Source organism: Gorilla gorilla, chromosome 9 (genome assembly GCF_029281585.2).
Source record: "Gorilla gorilla gorilla isolate KB3781 chromosome 9, NHGRI_mGorGor1-v2.1_pri, whole genome shotgun sequence".
NCBI classification, from domain to species: domain Eukaryota; kingdom Metazoa; phylum Chordata; class Mammalia; order Primates; family Hominidae; genus Gorilla; species Gorilla gorilla.
The window spans coordinates 39,956,486-39,973,768 of record NC_073233.2 but is presented as its reverse complement, the minus strand read 5'-3'; the positions used below and the strand labels follow the sequence as shown (position 1 = coordinate 39,973,768).

The 17,283-nt window shown below is 42.4% G+C and overlaps 1 protein-coding gene across 4 annotated transcripts in view; it reads right to left on the bottom strand.

Annotated features, from left to right (window-relative positions):
- Nucleotides 1-17,283, bottom strand: part of KIAA1549L (KIAA1549 like) — a 294,948-nt gene that overhangs the window by 56,645 nt on the left and 221,020 nt on the right. For 3 of the 4 annotated variants that reach the window (XM_019037520.4, XM_055356549.2, XM_055356550.2), the window contains exons 13-15: nt 14,403-14,530; nt 6,552-6,733; nt 3,400-3,617 (exon numbers count right to left, since the gene is read on the bottom strand). In XM_019037520.4, coding sequence (XP_018893065.4) covers nt 3,400-3,617; nt 6,552-6,733; nt 14,403-14,530 — 528 coding nt within the window. The remainder of the gene's footprint in view (nt 1-3,399; nt 3,618-6,551; nt 6,734-14,402; nt 14,531-17,283) is intronic. The other variant, XM_019037521.4, reaches the window with a different exon arrangement.

The following is a 17,283-nucleotide window of genomic DNA, read 5'->3' as shown; positions in this document are numbered from 1 at the left end:
GGCCAACAAGCATATGAAAAAAGCTCAGTATCACTGATCACAAGAGAAACGCAAATCAAAACCAAAATGAGGTACCATCTCATACCAGTAAGAATGGCTATGATTAAAAAGTCAAAAAATAGTAGATGCTGGTGAGGTTACAGGAAAAAGGGAACTCTTATACACTGTTGGTGGGAGTGTAAATTAGTTCAACCATTGTGGAAAGCAGTATGGCAATTCCTTAAAGAGCTAAGAACAGAACTACCATTTGAGCCAGCAATTCCATTACTATTATATACCCAGAGGAATAGAAATCATTCCACCATAAAGACACATGCATGAGAATGTTCACTGCTGCACTGTTCACAATTGCAAAGATATGGAATCAACCTAAATGCCCACAAATGACAGACTGGATGAAAAAAAATGTGATACATATACACCATGGAATACCATGCAGCCATAATAAAGAACAAGATCATGTCTTTTGCAGAAACATGGATGGAGTTGGAGGCTATTATCCTTAGCAAACTAATACAGGAACAGAAAACCAAATACCATATGTTCTCACTTATAAGTGGGTGCTAAATGATGAGAATTCATGAATATAAATGGAACAACCGACACTGGGGTATACTTCAGGGTGTAGGGTAAAAGGAGGGAGAGGGCAGAAAAAATAATTATTGGCTAATAGGTTTAATACCTGAGTGATGAAATAATCCATACAACCAACCCCATGACAGAAGTTTATCAATATAACAAACCTGCACATGTAACTTCAAACCTAAAAGAAAAGAAAAAAAAAAAAAAACTACCCAGTCTCAGGTATTTTTTATAGCAATGCAAGAATGGTTGGCTGGGCACAGTGGCTCACGCCTGTAATCCCAGCACTCTGGGAGGCCAAGGCAGGAGGACTGCTTGAGCCCAGGAGTTTGAGACCAGCCTGAGCAACATGGCAAAACCCCATCTCTACAAAAATAAAAAAATAAAAAGAGACTGGCCTAATATACTGATGCTACCTCTGGACTAGAGCATGATTCCTTCACTTGTCCTGCTGTGGCTTGGTCACTGAAAGCAGAACCTCTGGAGGGTTATACTGTGAACAGTAATTAACAGGTAACTCTAACCTGTGATAGCAGATAAACAGTCAGCAGTCTCTGGAGTCAACAGCAGAGTGTGTCAAGAATAATACCTCTGAGCTTACCGAGGTTGTCACTCTTTTTTTCTGTCTGTCCCTCCCCATTCTCATCTCTGGCTGATCCTCTCTCCATTCCTATTCCTAGCTCACCCAGTTTATGGCTCTCCATACTTTCCCCTTAACTGGTCAAAAACGTTTTAAAAGTTGTTTTTGGTGCTTTATGATCATGAAACCATTTCTTCAATGAACATTTGCTGAGAATTAGCTACAATACACGTGGCATTAGCAGGTCATCAAAAGGCCCCAGAATCTGGCCTGCACCTGTGCTAGGCAGAGGTGATGCCTCTCTACAGAAACAAGTTTGGTTCATTCTTTGTTCATTCTCTTTTCATAAAAAGCCTTAACTGAAATTTTTGTTTCTCAAGTAACTTCCTAAGTTTAATTTGTACATGAAAATGATTATGTTAACGCAATTCATAAAATTTAGCCCCACCTCTCACCTTGATTTTGTGGCTTTGATTCATTTTCCCTGAGTGTCAGCATGAAATCCAGGAAAAACAGCTCCCATCCCAGCTCCCATCCCAAAGACCACTGAAGTAAAACTCCCTGAAGTACAAAATAAAAGCTAAAGAACCAATCAGCCTCCCTATAAACTCCCCAACTTTTTTCTTTTTTTTCTACAGGTATTAACACAGTGACACATGCATTGTGAACCCTGTCATGGTGTGATTTCATATCAATAGCTTGTCATACCAACCAAGCCTAATTAGAAGCATGGTAAATTAAGCACTGGTTGAGAATTTCCTCTTTTCTTTATTGAAAATAAATTATGTTGATCCAATTCATAAAATTTAGCCCCACCTCCCAGCTTGATTCTGTGGCTTTGATCCAAGCCTGTCACAAAGTCATTTTTGCTTTTAATAAGTACTTACTCAGGCCAGAAACTGCCCTATGGCTCCCAGTCTGTGAAGAATGTGTCTGTCATGGCTCTGTGGCATGTTGGGGTGGCAGCATGCTCAAAGCCAGAGGGAAGTCACCAAGGAGACTGTGTATGGGAAAGAGGTGGCCTCAAATCATGAAAGTGCTTCGGGTAGGTAGGAAAGGAAGAAAGGTTCACTAACCTCTGCCTTTGACCGTGCACGTGAAATCACTCTGCTTAGTCAGCAACAAAGCTTGGAAGGCTGCAGCCATGGTTGAATGTTTTTCCCCCCCAAACCTCATGTTGAAATTTGGTTCCTGTCATGGTGGTGTCAGGAGGTGGGACATTTGGGAGGTGACAGGGCCATGAGGGCTCCTCCTCATGGGTGGAATTATTTGGCCTGCTCTTGCTCTCTCTTTGCCCTCTGCCTTCTGCCATGGGATGATGCAGCAAGGAGGCCCTGCCAGATGCTGGCGCCTTGATCTTGGACTTCCCAGCCTCCAGAACTGTGAGAAAATATGTTTCTGTTCATTATAAATTACCCAGTCTCAGGTATTCTGTTATAGCAGCACAAAAAGAACAAGACAGATGCCAATTTAAACCATCTGGCTTAGCCCTTCCTTGCTGGGACAGGACTCCCTTTTAGATCGTTACAGCACCTCATACTTCAAACACCCACCACACTTGTCATTAATAAACTTTTGGGGTGATTCTTTCTCTCCCATTAGACCCTAAGTTCCATAAGAGCAGCAATAGGACTGTCTTGTCCACAATTAAATGCTGAAGGAATTTGAATTGAATGAATGAATAAGCCCACATGAGCATGACAGCATTCAGCATCTTGAATGGTACCTAATACATAGCAGGTGACAATATATGTTGAATAAATGAACAAGTCTGTGAATGAATGAGATAAACCAGCATGGAGCTCTGAGCACCTGTGCAGTAAGTACTTACTGAGGCTGAATGAAAAGGTGCGGCATGAAATTTGCTTTTCTTATGCAAGAGCCTCTAAAACAATTGAACAATACAATGTCCCTTGATCTGGAAGTTGCGCCATTAGGTAGGTGATAATTATAATCTTCATTCAGCTCTGAAAAAGCAACTGGTTTGAAAATACCATTAAGCTAATGGACAATTATGGTTGTTTGCCCAAGTATTTTTTTTTAATGGCTTTAATGTTACTCTCTTTCAGACTCATTATAGAGCACCTGCTTGCACAGACCAGCGTGGTACACATCAGTGGACTGCAAAGATCACAATCCTACAGTACCAGATAAGGAACCAGGATATACTGCCCAAGGCCTGCCCTTATCCCACCCAATGATACAGCACCCTTTACAGAATCCCTTAGAGACTGCACCTGTTTTTAGACTCGGTGAATGGAGCACAGAGTTCTGAATCTGGATCCAAAACATGCTCCATTTCCTTCGGGGCTTTTTCATACATCTTTTTTCTTTCGGTCAGACCCTTGCTCGTCTCCACTGCAGGGAAGTCGTAATATCCCTTCCTCTTGGCTTTGAGGCGCAGCTTGTTCCGATAGTGCTCGATGTCTGACTTCTGCTTCAGGGCTTTGTTCACCTGGGGAGAGAGACAGTCTCAGGCCCAAACCTGACCCAGTGGGGCCGGCAGGTGGGAGACTTTCACCAGGAGGTTATCACTTCTAAAAAAGCCATCACAGGCATCACCTCCGGGCCTCTGAGCTAGCCAGGCCCACCTGCATCCCATTCTGAGACAAGCCCACAACAGTAGACTACAGATACTGTGGAGCCTGGCACTCACCTGAATCACCTGAGACCTTCCTCCAAGGCCTCCTTCTCCCTAGTCTGTCCTGTCTCTGTTCAGGCCTAGGCCTGACTCCGTGCTCTTAGCAATGTGGCTCGGCCTTAATTATGCCTATACCCTTTTGGTTCCTCTGTGTGGGTGCCTCCGCCAGTTCTCAGTGCCCTGAGTCTAGCTCCAGTCCTGGGGAACCCAGTGGCCTTCGCTGCCCTTCAGCTGGTGTCCAGCTAGATAAGACAGCAAGTTCCCGAAGAGGCTGAGTTGGGACGGACAGGGTGGAAGGGGAAGCAGCTGCTCCCAACGCCTCTCCATACTGTCAACCTGCAGATGACGGCATGTTTTTGTAAATCCATGCCTTTCTTGAGAGATATGTAATTTTGAAGCCTTGTATGGCTACTAACATGAACCAGGTCCTGCCCTATAGGGCAAAGGCAGTCTGGTCTTTCAGAAGGGAACGTGGCTAATGTACCTTGCAAACTGTTGGAGATATAAGCAGGTTACTGTGCTAAATAACTAACAAATGATGAGAATGTCACGCCAACGTTTCCGAACTTTCTGTTTTTATTATGTTTTCTTAAAAATAATCTTTAAAAGAATGTCGTGTAATTTACAAAAGAAAAACGTATGGCTTCTGGGTTGTGCTTTCTTCATTTAAACCAGCCACCCATAATAGAAGGAGGAAGAAAATTACAAGACAATCTGTGTCAGGCTCCACAAGGCAGCAAATTATAGAGAACAGTTCAGGGCTCTCTTCCAATCCAAATGCCAGCAAGGTCCATTCCTTTAACTACCAAAATACAGCATCCATTTCTGGACAAGGAAGATGCTGATTTGCTCTCCTTCTTTGACAAGGTGATGGGCCTGGGAGGAAAAGGGGGTGATAAATTGAATCTATCCCAGATTTGGAATCTGTCTCTATGACATTCACATCATTAAGCTGGGATGAAAAGATCCAGGCCTAGTGGCCATCACATGTATCCATAACTGAGCAGAGGGTCCAAATCAACAGCAGTTATCCATGCATTAGTGTCAACCTCAGAGGCCTCTAATTATGGGGTTTGCATGTCTGGTGGCAGAATTGTGCCCAAGAGAAAATTCAGTGACTGTGACTGGTTTTGAGAAGACATTCAGATTCTCAAATTGTAGAGCCAAGGGGCATAAAATACATGATCTTTCTTCACTGGCTGTCTAATGGGTGGTGATAACAACAACAGTAATAATAATAATAATAATAATCATCATCATCATCATCAAAGTGCTTATTGTGTGCCAGGCACTAGTCTAAGTAATTTACATATATTAAACAATTTGATCTTCACAGCAGCCCTATTTTATAAATGGAGATACTGAGGCACAGAGAAATGAACATGCTTAAGGTCACACAGTAAGTAAAAGATCTGAGGTTCAAACCCCTGAGGCATGGCTTGAGAATCCATACTCTTTTAAGCACAATGCTATTATTCTCTGATAGGCTGTAGTAAGTAAAAGAGAGGAAAGGAGCACCGGACAGGAAGTCAGGGGACCTCAACCTCATGGCTGTCACCATAACCTGCCGTGTGACTTTGAACAAGCCACTGGACCCCTCAAGCTTCAGCTTCTTGGTTTAAAAAATGAAGAGGTTGAAAGAGAAGTGCTCTGTACGTCCACAACCAGTTATTTTTTTAAAATCAATGAAGGTTTACCCATCACATCTTTAGGCCATCTCAGTCTTTCTGCCCAGAAAACAAGAGTTGCTTCCTGAGTTGGGTTTGTAAAATGCTTTTATAAGTGGCCCAGATGCTGCGTATTTATAATACCTGGTTTTGTAGGGCCATAGCATGTTTCTTGAGGTGTGATGGAAAAAAGACTAAAACTTTGGAAATCTCCCACCTCTTGCAGGTAAAAATAGCTGGGTATAAACAAATGAAATTAACAACCAACCTGACAGCTTAAGAACAGAGAAAAATTAAGAGCATGTGTGTGCACATGCTTGGGCACACATGTAATGTAAATGTTCACATGTAGGGTCCAAATGCATCTTCTTAAAGTTCATAAACATTTGCAATCCACTGGCCATTCTGCTGCTGAAGATGAAGGAAATGCAGATAATTTTTACCTAACTTCTGGCATCTATCTATCTATCTACCTATCTAATTTTCTTTGATGAAATCATCACTCTATGGTGAATGTTACAATTTTTTTTTTCAGACTCTTAGGAAAGTTGATTAACATCATGATATCCATTGATAGCTTTCTGGAAGCAGCCAATGAGTTGTTTCAAGTTTGCTCAAAGGAATAAATGTCATTTCGAAGTCCCCAGAGTGGCCCACATCCCTGTCCATATGACGTTATCTTCCCTGGTTCCCTCTCAATTCAAGCCCCTTCCATCCCCACTACAAGCAACATCCCACAATGGACAGTTTAGGAGTGTCACCAAGAAAGGCAAAAGGCTGTGTGTGTGAGGGGGTCGGGGAGCAGAACGCCTGATGCTTCTCTTCATAATCACATTTTTTTAACAGTTCCTTCTGGGCTTTTAATGAACATAGGAAGTGCTCTGAAAACATCACCCAACAAATTCATTTTGGGTGACTTGTGTCCTGATTCGTTCTGCAGAGGCCTGGTACATGCAGAGGTAAAAATGACCTATACGGCCCTAGGTGCAATCTGCACCCAGTATTCACAGGTGTTGTTCCTTCGTCCGAATTTCCCAAGTCTGGCCGGACCATCTCCTGCCCTGGGTCTCCAGGCACTTACCTCGCCGTTGAGGACGGCCGATGACTCCTGGCTCCTGTCCGAGGTGGGGGGCACCATGGGGAGGGCTGTGGGTTTTATGGCAATGAGCTGCACAGACCCAGAAGATGTGTCAAAGGGTTCAGCGGCCACCTTGCTGGAGTTGTCAAATAGAACCGCTCCCTCCTCTTCATCACTTGCTGGCACTGAAGCACAACATAAACACATCGATTTTATGATGTTGGGGAGCTGTGTGATCCCAGGAGAATTTATGTGAGACTCACAGCCTAAGGACATTACTTTACTCAAAACAACCTCAGAAACGACAGCATCTGCTTCTGTGCCAAGGACTCGCTACTGCTAGCGGTTTTCCTTTAAATTTAAGATCTGTATGATTTATCCCTCCATTGCCTTATCAATGGGTAGGAAAGAACTGTAGAGGTTTGAATTTAAACAGTAAGAACCATTCTTTCAAAACTATGACATAAGACAGTTGAAAAAAATTAAAAAGTAACTTCTTTCTGTATGTTTGAGTTGGAAGTGAGAAAAGTGAGTTTGGCCAAACCTTGTAACTATCCTTAAAATCTGACAATCCTCAGACTAACAGCATTCAGTTCAGGCTCAGCCACCAATGCTACCAATCTTTACAAGATGTTAAAGTAACAAGTCTTTCTTGGTCAACAAGCCACAGTTATAGTGGCTGACACTTTTTTTTTTTTCCTCTTCTGAAGGTTGTTTCCCCAGTGATTTGGGTTTTGGTTCATTTGTCTAAAATAAAAGAAAGCTATGAAAATTCCGCCAGAGAAACTAATTTGAAGTTACAGACAACTCCCCTAATTAAGAAGAAGGATTTCTACCTACGCTCTGTTAAATTAATCCTCCCTTCTGACAGATAATTCTGCTGCAATTGCTAAAAGACACCAGTCTGCCTTGAGCTTCCACAACTAAGCTGACAGAAGTTCCAGGGCCCCTGGTACCTTGCTGATTTACTTGTTCTTAAAGCATATTCCCATTAAGTAACTATAAGAAAGACAGCTTATTGAGCATGGCTAGGCAAGAGATACATTAAGCCTATTCAAACAACTAAACCAGTAGACAATTTAGGAGGAAAAGAGGTGTTATATAAAATATGAATGTAATAGCAGTGTATTCATCTTTCCTCCTGTCTGCTTGAGAGATTGGGATGTTATTTAAATTACTGAGAAACACATAGTTTGTATCATTCTGTCACTTATCATAATCACAGAAGATTTGTCAAATTAAGCCAAGTAAATTGTTATTTTTACAAAGTGGCTAAAACACTTCAGAGTCTAACAATGGGTTATAATTGGATTTTTTTTTAAGTTCTGTGGGCTGATTTGCAAATAGCAGGCCACTAAGCAGCCAATGACAGAGGAAAATCTCTATTTGAATGTGTTACCAGATGCATCCATATTTTTAGATGTAGTTTTGCTGGGCAGCTCTGGCCTGGCCACCATTATCTGCCACCTGGACACTTGCTATACAAGCCATCTATGAAAGCCAGCCAATAAGGTGGCTCCTAAGAATTCTCACCCCCTGATATTCATACCCAGGATGAATGGGACTGACCTGTGTAACCAATAGGAAACTACAGAAATGACAACGTGTTACTTCCAAGGCTTAGTTGTAAAAAAACAAAACAAAACAAAACAAAACAAAAACTCATGACTTCCACCTTGCTCTCTCTCCGATCACTTACTCTAAAGAAAGCCAGCTGCCACATTCTGAGGACCTTGAAGCAGTCCTATGGAAAGGTCCATGTGGCAAGGATCTGAAGCCCCCTGTCAAGAGCCATGAGTGACCATCCTGCAAGCCCCAGTCAAGACTTTATTTTTTATTTTCATTTTTCTCTTTTTTAAACTTCAATAGCTTTTGGGGTTCAAGTGATTTTTGGTTACACAGATGAATTCTATAGTGGTAAATTCTGAGATTTTAGTGTACCTGTCACGTAAGTAGTGTATCCTGTACCCAATATGTAGTCTTTTATCCCTCACTCCCCTCTCACCCTCTCCTCTGTCCCCAAAGTCCATTATATCACTCTGTGTGTCTTTGTGTCCTCATAGCTTAGCTCCCACTTATGAGTGAGAATATATAGTATTTGGTTTTCCATTCCTGAGTTACTTCACTTAGAATAATGGCCTCTAGCTCCATCCTAGTTGCTGCAAAAGACATTATTTCATTTCTTCTTATGGCTGAGTAGTGTATTCCATGGTGTATATATACTACATTTTCTTTATTGGTCGATGGGCACTTAGGTTGGTTCCCTATCTTTGCAATTGTGAATTGTGCTGCTATAAACATACATGTGCAAGTGTCTTTTTTCATATAATACTTCTTTTCATTTGGGTAGATACCCAGGAGTGGGATTGACTGCTGGATCAAATAGTAGATCTACTTTTACTTCTTTAAGGAATCTCTGTACTGTATTGCATAGGGGTTGTACTAATTTACATTCTCACCAGCAGTGTATAAGCGTTCCCTTTTCACCACATCCATGCCAACATCTATTGGTTTTTGCCAGTTAAGACTCTAGATGACAGCTCAGGCCAACATCTTGACTATGACCTCATGAGACCCTGAGCCAGAATGACCCAGCTAAACCAGTCCTAAATTCCTTACCCACAGATATGATATGAGATAATAAATGTAGATAATAAATTTCAGGTTGCTAGGTGCTGGGGTACTTTGTTACATGGCAATAGATAACTTACAGACCTTCTAAACAACTTTCTACCTCTGAGCTTTCCCTCTTCTCCCTCTATCCCTAAAATACATATTCCACCAGTAACCAGGATGGATAAACTTTCCAGAAGGTAACCAGATGGCATTCTTCCCCTGACCAGAACCCTCTGAAGGCTTCATCTCTGTCAGAATAAAACCAAGGTCTTCCCGCCAAGGTCCTGTCAGTCTAATGCTGGCCCCCTTGCTGAACTCATTTAGTCCCTCTGCCCTCATCTGCTCTGCTCCAGCCACAGTGGCCTTTTTTCCTTTCTTTTCTTTTCTTTTTTGGTGGAGTCTTGCTCTTGTTGCCCAGGCTGGAGTGCAATGGCACGATTTCGGCTCATTGCAACCTCCGCCTCCTGGGTTCAAGGGATTCTCCTGCCTCAGCCTCCCGAGTAGCTGGGATTACAGGCCCCGCCATCACGCTCAGCTAATTTTTGTATTTTTAGTAGAGACGGGGTTTCACCATGTTGGCCAGGCTGGTCTCGAACTCCTGACCTCAGGTGATCCACCCACCTTGGCCTCCCAAAGTGCTGGGATTACAGGCGTGAGCCATCGCGCCCGGCCCACAGTGGCCTTCTTGAACACATCAGGCTCGTTCCCATCTCAGGAATTTTGCACTAGCTATTCCCTCTGCTCAGAATGCCCTTTTCCCAGATCTCTATATGCCCAGTTCTCTCTTGCTTTTCAAGTTGCAGCTTAAAAATGACTTTCCTTAACCAACAATCTAATCCCCCCTTCATTACCCTGTTCTATTTTCTTCACAATGGTTACCACTACTGATATGTTATACTGATTTACAGTGTACCCTCACCCCTTTCCCTAGACTAGAAGCTCCATTCTTGCCCATCTTTTTAAAGACTAATGACTATTGCTTTTAACAGTGTCTCACATATAGTTGGCCTTCAATAAAGATTTGTTGTGAGTGAAGAAATGAATGACTCAATTTCCCTGACTTGGAAAAGGAGATGCTGTTAGTACCTGCAGAACAGGTAACCATGCAGAAGTTAAAGTCATGCTATCCCTTAACCCATCAGAGGGTGAAGAGATGGCACTTAGCATTTTTATCACTTTTGGGTGGTGACACCCTCACTCCCCAAACTGAACGGGGTAAGGTAGGCAGCACAGCACTAATGGGACAGGAAAATGACACCTTGGGAATTGTACAAGGTATAGTTATTTTTCACTCTTTCAAAAAACTTTTATTCAGATTTGTACAATTCCTCTAGGCTTTTGAAGAGAAAAATAATTAGTTATCCTTCCCCTAAAAAATACTTTATAGGCAAATATATTAAAAGACATTAAATATTAATGCATCAAAATGTGGTATGAACACAGCAGGTTCATGGGGATTTTTAATGCATGATTAGTCCCTAAAGAAAAAGCATGGGTGAATGCTTAAGGAAGGCGCCACAGTGAAACTGCAGGTGTCTTAGCATAGCATCACATCACAGTAAATGCCACTGAATAGTTATCTTGTATCTGATTGTGCCTTGTTTTTACTGTTGTTTTTAATTTCAGTAAATCAGGTTTGACAGAGAGATTTCATTTCTTCATGTCTGAAATGGCATGGGGAGTGCCTCCCTCTCCCATTTGAGGCAGAAAGTGTTCTTATCCAACACATGCTTTTTCTGAAAATTTCATTAAAGCTCAGACAATCTACAATAGCATCATTATTCTCTAGTATTATTTATTAGATAAAGCAAGTCTTCACTTCATTGGGAAGGCAAAGAAAGAATAACTGAAACTGTGTTTTTGAGCTAGTATCTCTGACAAATCTTCCTTGATGTTTTAATTCCAGATGCCCCATAAAGAGCTCCTAAGAAATTAGTAATTCATCCTCTAAACTCTCAAATTCTTTGCCTGCCTCACCTGCCCCATATCTTAGACAGGTGAAGTTTGATTATTAATAGATTCTGAGCCCTACCAGTGAATTCTCTCAGTGACATAAAGGAAGGGGGCATACTTTAAAGGGTTCAGGCAGGTGGTTGTTTGCTTCCAAATGACTTAAGATGCAAAGATATGTATTATTTTCAAAAATCTTGAACTTACTTTTAACTCTTTCCTATTAAACATATTTTCCATGTTTAGAAATTGGCTCAGAAATTCAAATGTCTATTTGGTTGAGAAAGCACCAAACTCTTTTTGCTTTCAAAATCCTAGCTCTCATGTCTGACTTTCCCACTTACATGTAAGCATCATTATGAAACAGACTCTAAAACTGCAGCGATGGTAACTGATGTGGCCATTGAGCTATAAGGACCTATGCCAGCCATCTGGTTAGCAGAATAGTGTCTTTCCCTTTTAAAGTTCTTTTTTACATAAAAGAAAAAGATTGGAAGCTACAGATGTAACAAACCTGATAGAAAACAAGAACAGTTTTAGAATAACAGCCTGCTACATTTAACATTTATTAACCTTAGTAACTTAAGCTTCTGTGAAAAATAGATACTAAGCCATAAGACAACAGTATTTGAATATTCAATATCAACAGAATAATGGATTCTCAGAGGCCATGTGCATACAGAAAGTCCTCAATACTTTTTGCAAGCTGGCAAGGTGATGAAAATATACTTTTTTGTTTTCTCCACAATTCCATTCAATGTCATTTTCTTCCTTCCTTCCTTTGGTTCATCTTCCAATGCAATAAAATACACTATTGATTTTATTGGTAAACTCTAACCTAGGATTATGATAAAATGGAACCCTCTGATAAAAAGAACAAGTGTAGGTTTTCATAAAGTTCTATCCTAAAATTCTGATGTCTGTTGAGTTTTACACGAGACAAGTTGGTTCTATTGGTTATACTGGAAAATTTCAAACCTAAAACCTTATAGAATAGAAACCTGTAGTGAAACAGAAGCAACCAGCCCCCCAAATTCACTGGGTTTACTTTTGGCAAAAATGAAGTGCAACCAAGCAAGCACTCTAACCCTGGAAGGATGGCTTTTTAATAGAGCAAACAAGCAAAAACCTCAACCTGGCACAGTAATTGCATTTTATTCCTGCACCCACCTGTTTTATTTCTAAGCCTTATATTTAAATAGTCAAAGTGACCTAAATAGAATAAAGAGGCAGGAGGAGAGGGCAGACAAGCAGAAATGGGCAAGGTCAGCAGGGACATCTAGAGCAGGCCAGAATTTCACCAGCTAAGTGGGGAGTGATGGGGTCAGGAACCAGCCCCACTCTCTCATCTTCTATGGATTATTTGCAGGGAAGGGGAAAAGACATCACTTTGCAAATGTGTATTCATAAAGAAAGGAGCTTTGTATGGCACAGTTTAAAGCAAGAGAAAGGGCATAGAACAATATGCACATTGATTCCATTTAATAAAACAAAATAAAGCAATACAACAAAAAACAAAGATACATGTGTATTGCCATATGCATAGTAAAAAGGTCAGAGAAAGACATACATTGAGTTATTTGGGGTCCTCTGAAGACTGGGGTGGGTGAGTGGGGCATCTGGAGGAGTGAGTAGTCTTTGATTTGACCTTGTAAATTTCCAGGAAGTATATAAAGGAAGGAAGGAAGGAAGGAAGGAGGGGGAGGGGAGGGAGTAGGCGGAGCTGGGAGGGCGGGCAGCACCATCTTGGATAGATGGTGATGGCCGTTACAGTATTTAGTTAAAACAACCTTCCCCACATGGCTTCACTGTCCATTGTCTCTGCTGTCACCTCACTCTCTCTACCCATCTCTCTTAGCACCTCATCCTAGGAAGAAAGAGAAGAAAGTTGCTGAATTCAAGTCCCCTTCCCAAGATCTAGAGCACCTCTGACTCTGTGTGCTCACTTGATAGAGCTGATGGCAGGATTTCTAGTGGTCCCAGGTGGGGCAGATATTTCAGGAAAATTCCACAGGTCACACCCCAATTCTGACGTAGAAAGCACAGCCTCTGTGTTACAGGCATGCAGAATTCAGGGAAAGACAAAATTTCAACAACCAAATAGGTATGACAGTTTAAACAAGTGCTTTATATAACAGCTGAAAATGGGAACAGGGAGCACATTTTCCCTACAGAATACAAATCCATGTGTCGTTATTTCTTTTCTTTTCTCTGCTCTTACCTTTTTCAGTCGGAAAAAAAAAATAAAAGTGATATTTGAAAACAAAAAAATATTCCAACACTAGCTTCAAGAAAGAGTCCCTGCAGTACACAAACTCCTTTGAAAGGGAAGTGCCGCTAAGCAGGGTGCTAGAGGGTTTAGCTTTTCACCTGGCATTTCTGTAGGGCTCCACCTACAACCCATTAAAATCCAAAAGGACTTTTCCCTGATATGAAATCAGTAGTGCTGGGTACTTGAATTCTGGCCCCAGTAACCCAGCATCACACACAGAAGGGCCACATGGAGATGAGAGTCAGAACCAAGGTGGGAGCAGGAGAGGGAGCTGCACAATGATGTTGACAGAGGCCATCTATAGACAATGCCACTCCACAACGACAGTGCTCAGATGACTGATAAATAAACCCCAACGCCAATCCTTACAGGAAAGGAGAGATCTGTGTGAGAAACTAAGTAGTTCAGCTTCCCTGGAGAATTAAGACAGAAGCATAAAACTTTTTTCTTCTTTTTTTTTTTTTTTTTTTTGATGACAGATCTGTTCCTTTATTGTTTTGGGTTAGTTTTTTCCTGGGAGAAGTGGAGTTGCAATATCTGGACTCAGTGGCACAGACTGAACCCATGAAACTTATCAGGGGAGTCAGGGCAGGAAAATGAGAGGAATCTCCAAGATGAGCAGTTATTTCAGAGATCTGCTGCCTTAGTGGAACTGGTGCAAGAAATTGTGTCAATTCATGTGATTAGAAATTAGAAATTTTAGAGGATTTCTAACTAAAGAATTAGAAAAACCTCTAAGCAAACATCAGTTCATTCCGCAAAAGGTTTTTCCTAAGGAACTACACCATTTCATAAGAACAGGGGGGGAGGAAGTGAGACAGCACAATTCAGACAAGGGGTAAGGTGAGAACCCAAGGGGTACATACAGACTCCTGGCCCTTGTGGGGCAGAATAGAAAGAACGACTGAGGGTCAGAGCCCAGTGGCTGTGTGTGTTTGTGCACACGTGTGCACGCATGTGTGTGCGGGCACGCGTGGGAGCGGCTGGGGGTGGTTCTTGGCGGGAAGGCTTCTCACCATTTCTCTTCCTTGCCTCCTCCTTTGTCACTTTCTGCTGTGCCATTACATTCTGGGGTGAGCGTCTCCCTGAGCTGGGCTTCCCTGATTCGTTGCTGATGACAGAGCCATTCTCACTGGGCGACCTGCTGGAGGTAACCATAGCAACAGGGGGAGACGGTAAGTTTCAACTAGAGCAGCCGCCTCTCAAGGTTATTTTATTTGCACAGTTTAATGTCTGTAGCCTTTCATTCCAGTTTAATGGACAAAGAGGAAACGATACAGAAAAAGAAAAAAACAAAACCACCCACACTACAGCGTGGGTTAAGCAGCTGGCTGCTCGGAAGTCCGTTTTGCCGTGCTCAGCCCGTAGAGTTCAGTGAGCGCAGCCCTGGGTGCCCATCTCTGTTTCATTAACCACCACCCCGCCGTGACTATGGGAATGGTGGCAAGGGTGGCATCCATGCAGCATAGCCTGTTTTTAATACCCAGCACTCTGGATAGTGTGGCAGAGTGTTTAAATCACGTGGGAATTTCCAGGGACATGTATCACACGTGGTTCTCTTTGGCTATTGTCTTTACCACATAGACTTTGACTACAAAACATTCCGTTTCCAATTTTCAGTTTTCGGGCTGCTCTTCTCACTCCAAGGAAAGGCATCAATAAGCAAATTTCTGTAGCAAAAACTCAACTATGCCTTATTCTTTGCATAATACCCCATCACTAGAGGCTTCACTCCGTCAGACACACACACACACACACACACACACACACACACACACACACACATTCTCTCTCTAACTGTGGCAACTGCTACCCACTTAACATTTTGATTTTGAGCTATTTGTTCATTCAGGAAATACGTTTCATTCATCTACTCTGTGCCAGACATACAGATATGTGGAGACTCTAAGATAGCACCCCATGCCCCCCAAGAGCTCCCCACCAGGATCACCTACTGTGTACCAAGGACTTTACTGTGTGCTTTTAAAACTGCTAATGGATCATTATAATGAGCCACTGATTTGGTGACTGCCACCCTTGTTTAGCAAGTGAGGAACATGAAGCTCATGGAAGTGAAGTGTGTTGTCTAGGACAGAGTAGGAAAGTGGCGAATCAGTCCTGGAAGCCAGGCTCCCCCACCTCCCTCATCCCAGAACACCTTCCCTTTGCTGTCCCATACAATGACCAAAGATAAGGCAGCCCTTCACACAGGGCAAGTCACAGAGCCTTCTTTCCTTCCTCAGGACGGGACTCTCATCTTCTGGAACTCTGTCAGGGAATGGGATCCGGGAAGCCCCCACTGAGCCTCATGCTGCCTCTGGCCTCAGAACATGCCAGCCCGTGGGTCCAGCTGAGCATAAAGACTGACTGCCTCCCCACTGTGGGAGACAAGCGGGAGGCAGGTATCTAGCGGCCTCTGTTCTTCTATTGTCAATCGTCCAGATTTAGAAAATAATGACATCTATCCCTGACAATGGAGAATTGTCTGGAATAAATGCACTTGATCAGTAGGCGAGCAGCTTCTCAACTGGAAGCTGTGTATCCTTCCGGATGCTCCTCTGCCTCCTCCTCCTTTCTCCCTCCTCCTTCCTTCTCCCCTCTGCCTCCGGGAATTTCCAGTTCTCAGTCTGTACACTTTAATACCCTAAAAGCCATGAACAATCAAAGTTGGGATATCTATGGGATAAGGCAGTATCTGCCAAGAACATTCCATGGCACATTAAAGCCAAGTGGGACATTCCTCGCCAAAGTTCCCTAAATGTGGGAAATGCTCACTATATTCCTTCTTTGGAGATTCCTAATGCACCTTAGCATATCAAAGGCTCTGATCAGTTCTGTCATAGAGAGATTCATCTGGTCTTGTTTAACCCAACATTTCCAAATTTATTCGGTCACAATCTTTCTCATCTTAATACCTTTTAACATCATATAAAATGAGTAATACAGAGAATGTAGTCTGTGAAAACAAGGATCGGTACTAACTTGTTGAATATATGTTATTTTATTTACCCAACAGCTATTTGATTGCTGAGTGCTGGGTGTGCAACACCCAAACATAAAAGACACACACCCCTAGATTGTTTCTGGACTCTTCTGGTGAATGGCACCTACTCTCCCAACTGGCGGCATTGGGACAAAAGGCTTTAATTTGCATCCAGAAAAAAAAAATAGGAAAGGAAAAGGCTTTTTATAACCTATTTCACATTCACAAAATAGTGAATGACTGATTGAGTTTTTGAGAGTCTTGATCTGTCACCCAACCTGGAGTGCAGTGGTGCAATCTCGGCTCACTGCAACCTCCGTTTCCCGAGTTCGAGTGATTCTCCTGCCTCAACCATCAGAGTAGCTGGGATTACAGGCGCCCGCCGCCATGCCAGGCTAATTTTTTAGTATTTTTAGTAGAGCTGGGGTTTCATCATGTTGCCCAGGCTGGTCTCAAACTCCTGACCCCAAGTGATGCATCTGCCTCGGCCTCCCAAAATGCTGGGATTACAGGCATGAGCCACCGAGCCTGGCCTGAATGGTTTTTGTAGCATTTTCATACCATTTCCCTCATTTGATCCTGAAACAATTTTCTGGCTGCTCCTCTCACTCCAAGGAAAGGTGTTAATGAGCAAATTTCTGTAGCAAAACCCAACTCTGCTTTACTCTTTGCTTCCGTTTATAGACATATTTACAGGGAGTCATCAAGTCAAAACTTCCGTTCAAAAATAGAGTGATATTTGTGCCTGTGTGTTTGTGCATGCGTGTCTACTCACATGACAGTAACAAAAGTGTTTTTGAAAGCAAGAAAGTGTCACCTGCGAGGCTGCAGTTTGAGGCTACTGAATGCAACAGTCCCCATTCTGAGGACACGGAGCTGGGAAGAATATTCTCGGGTTGAGGATTAATCAACTG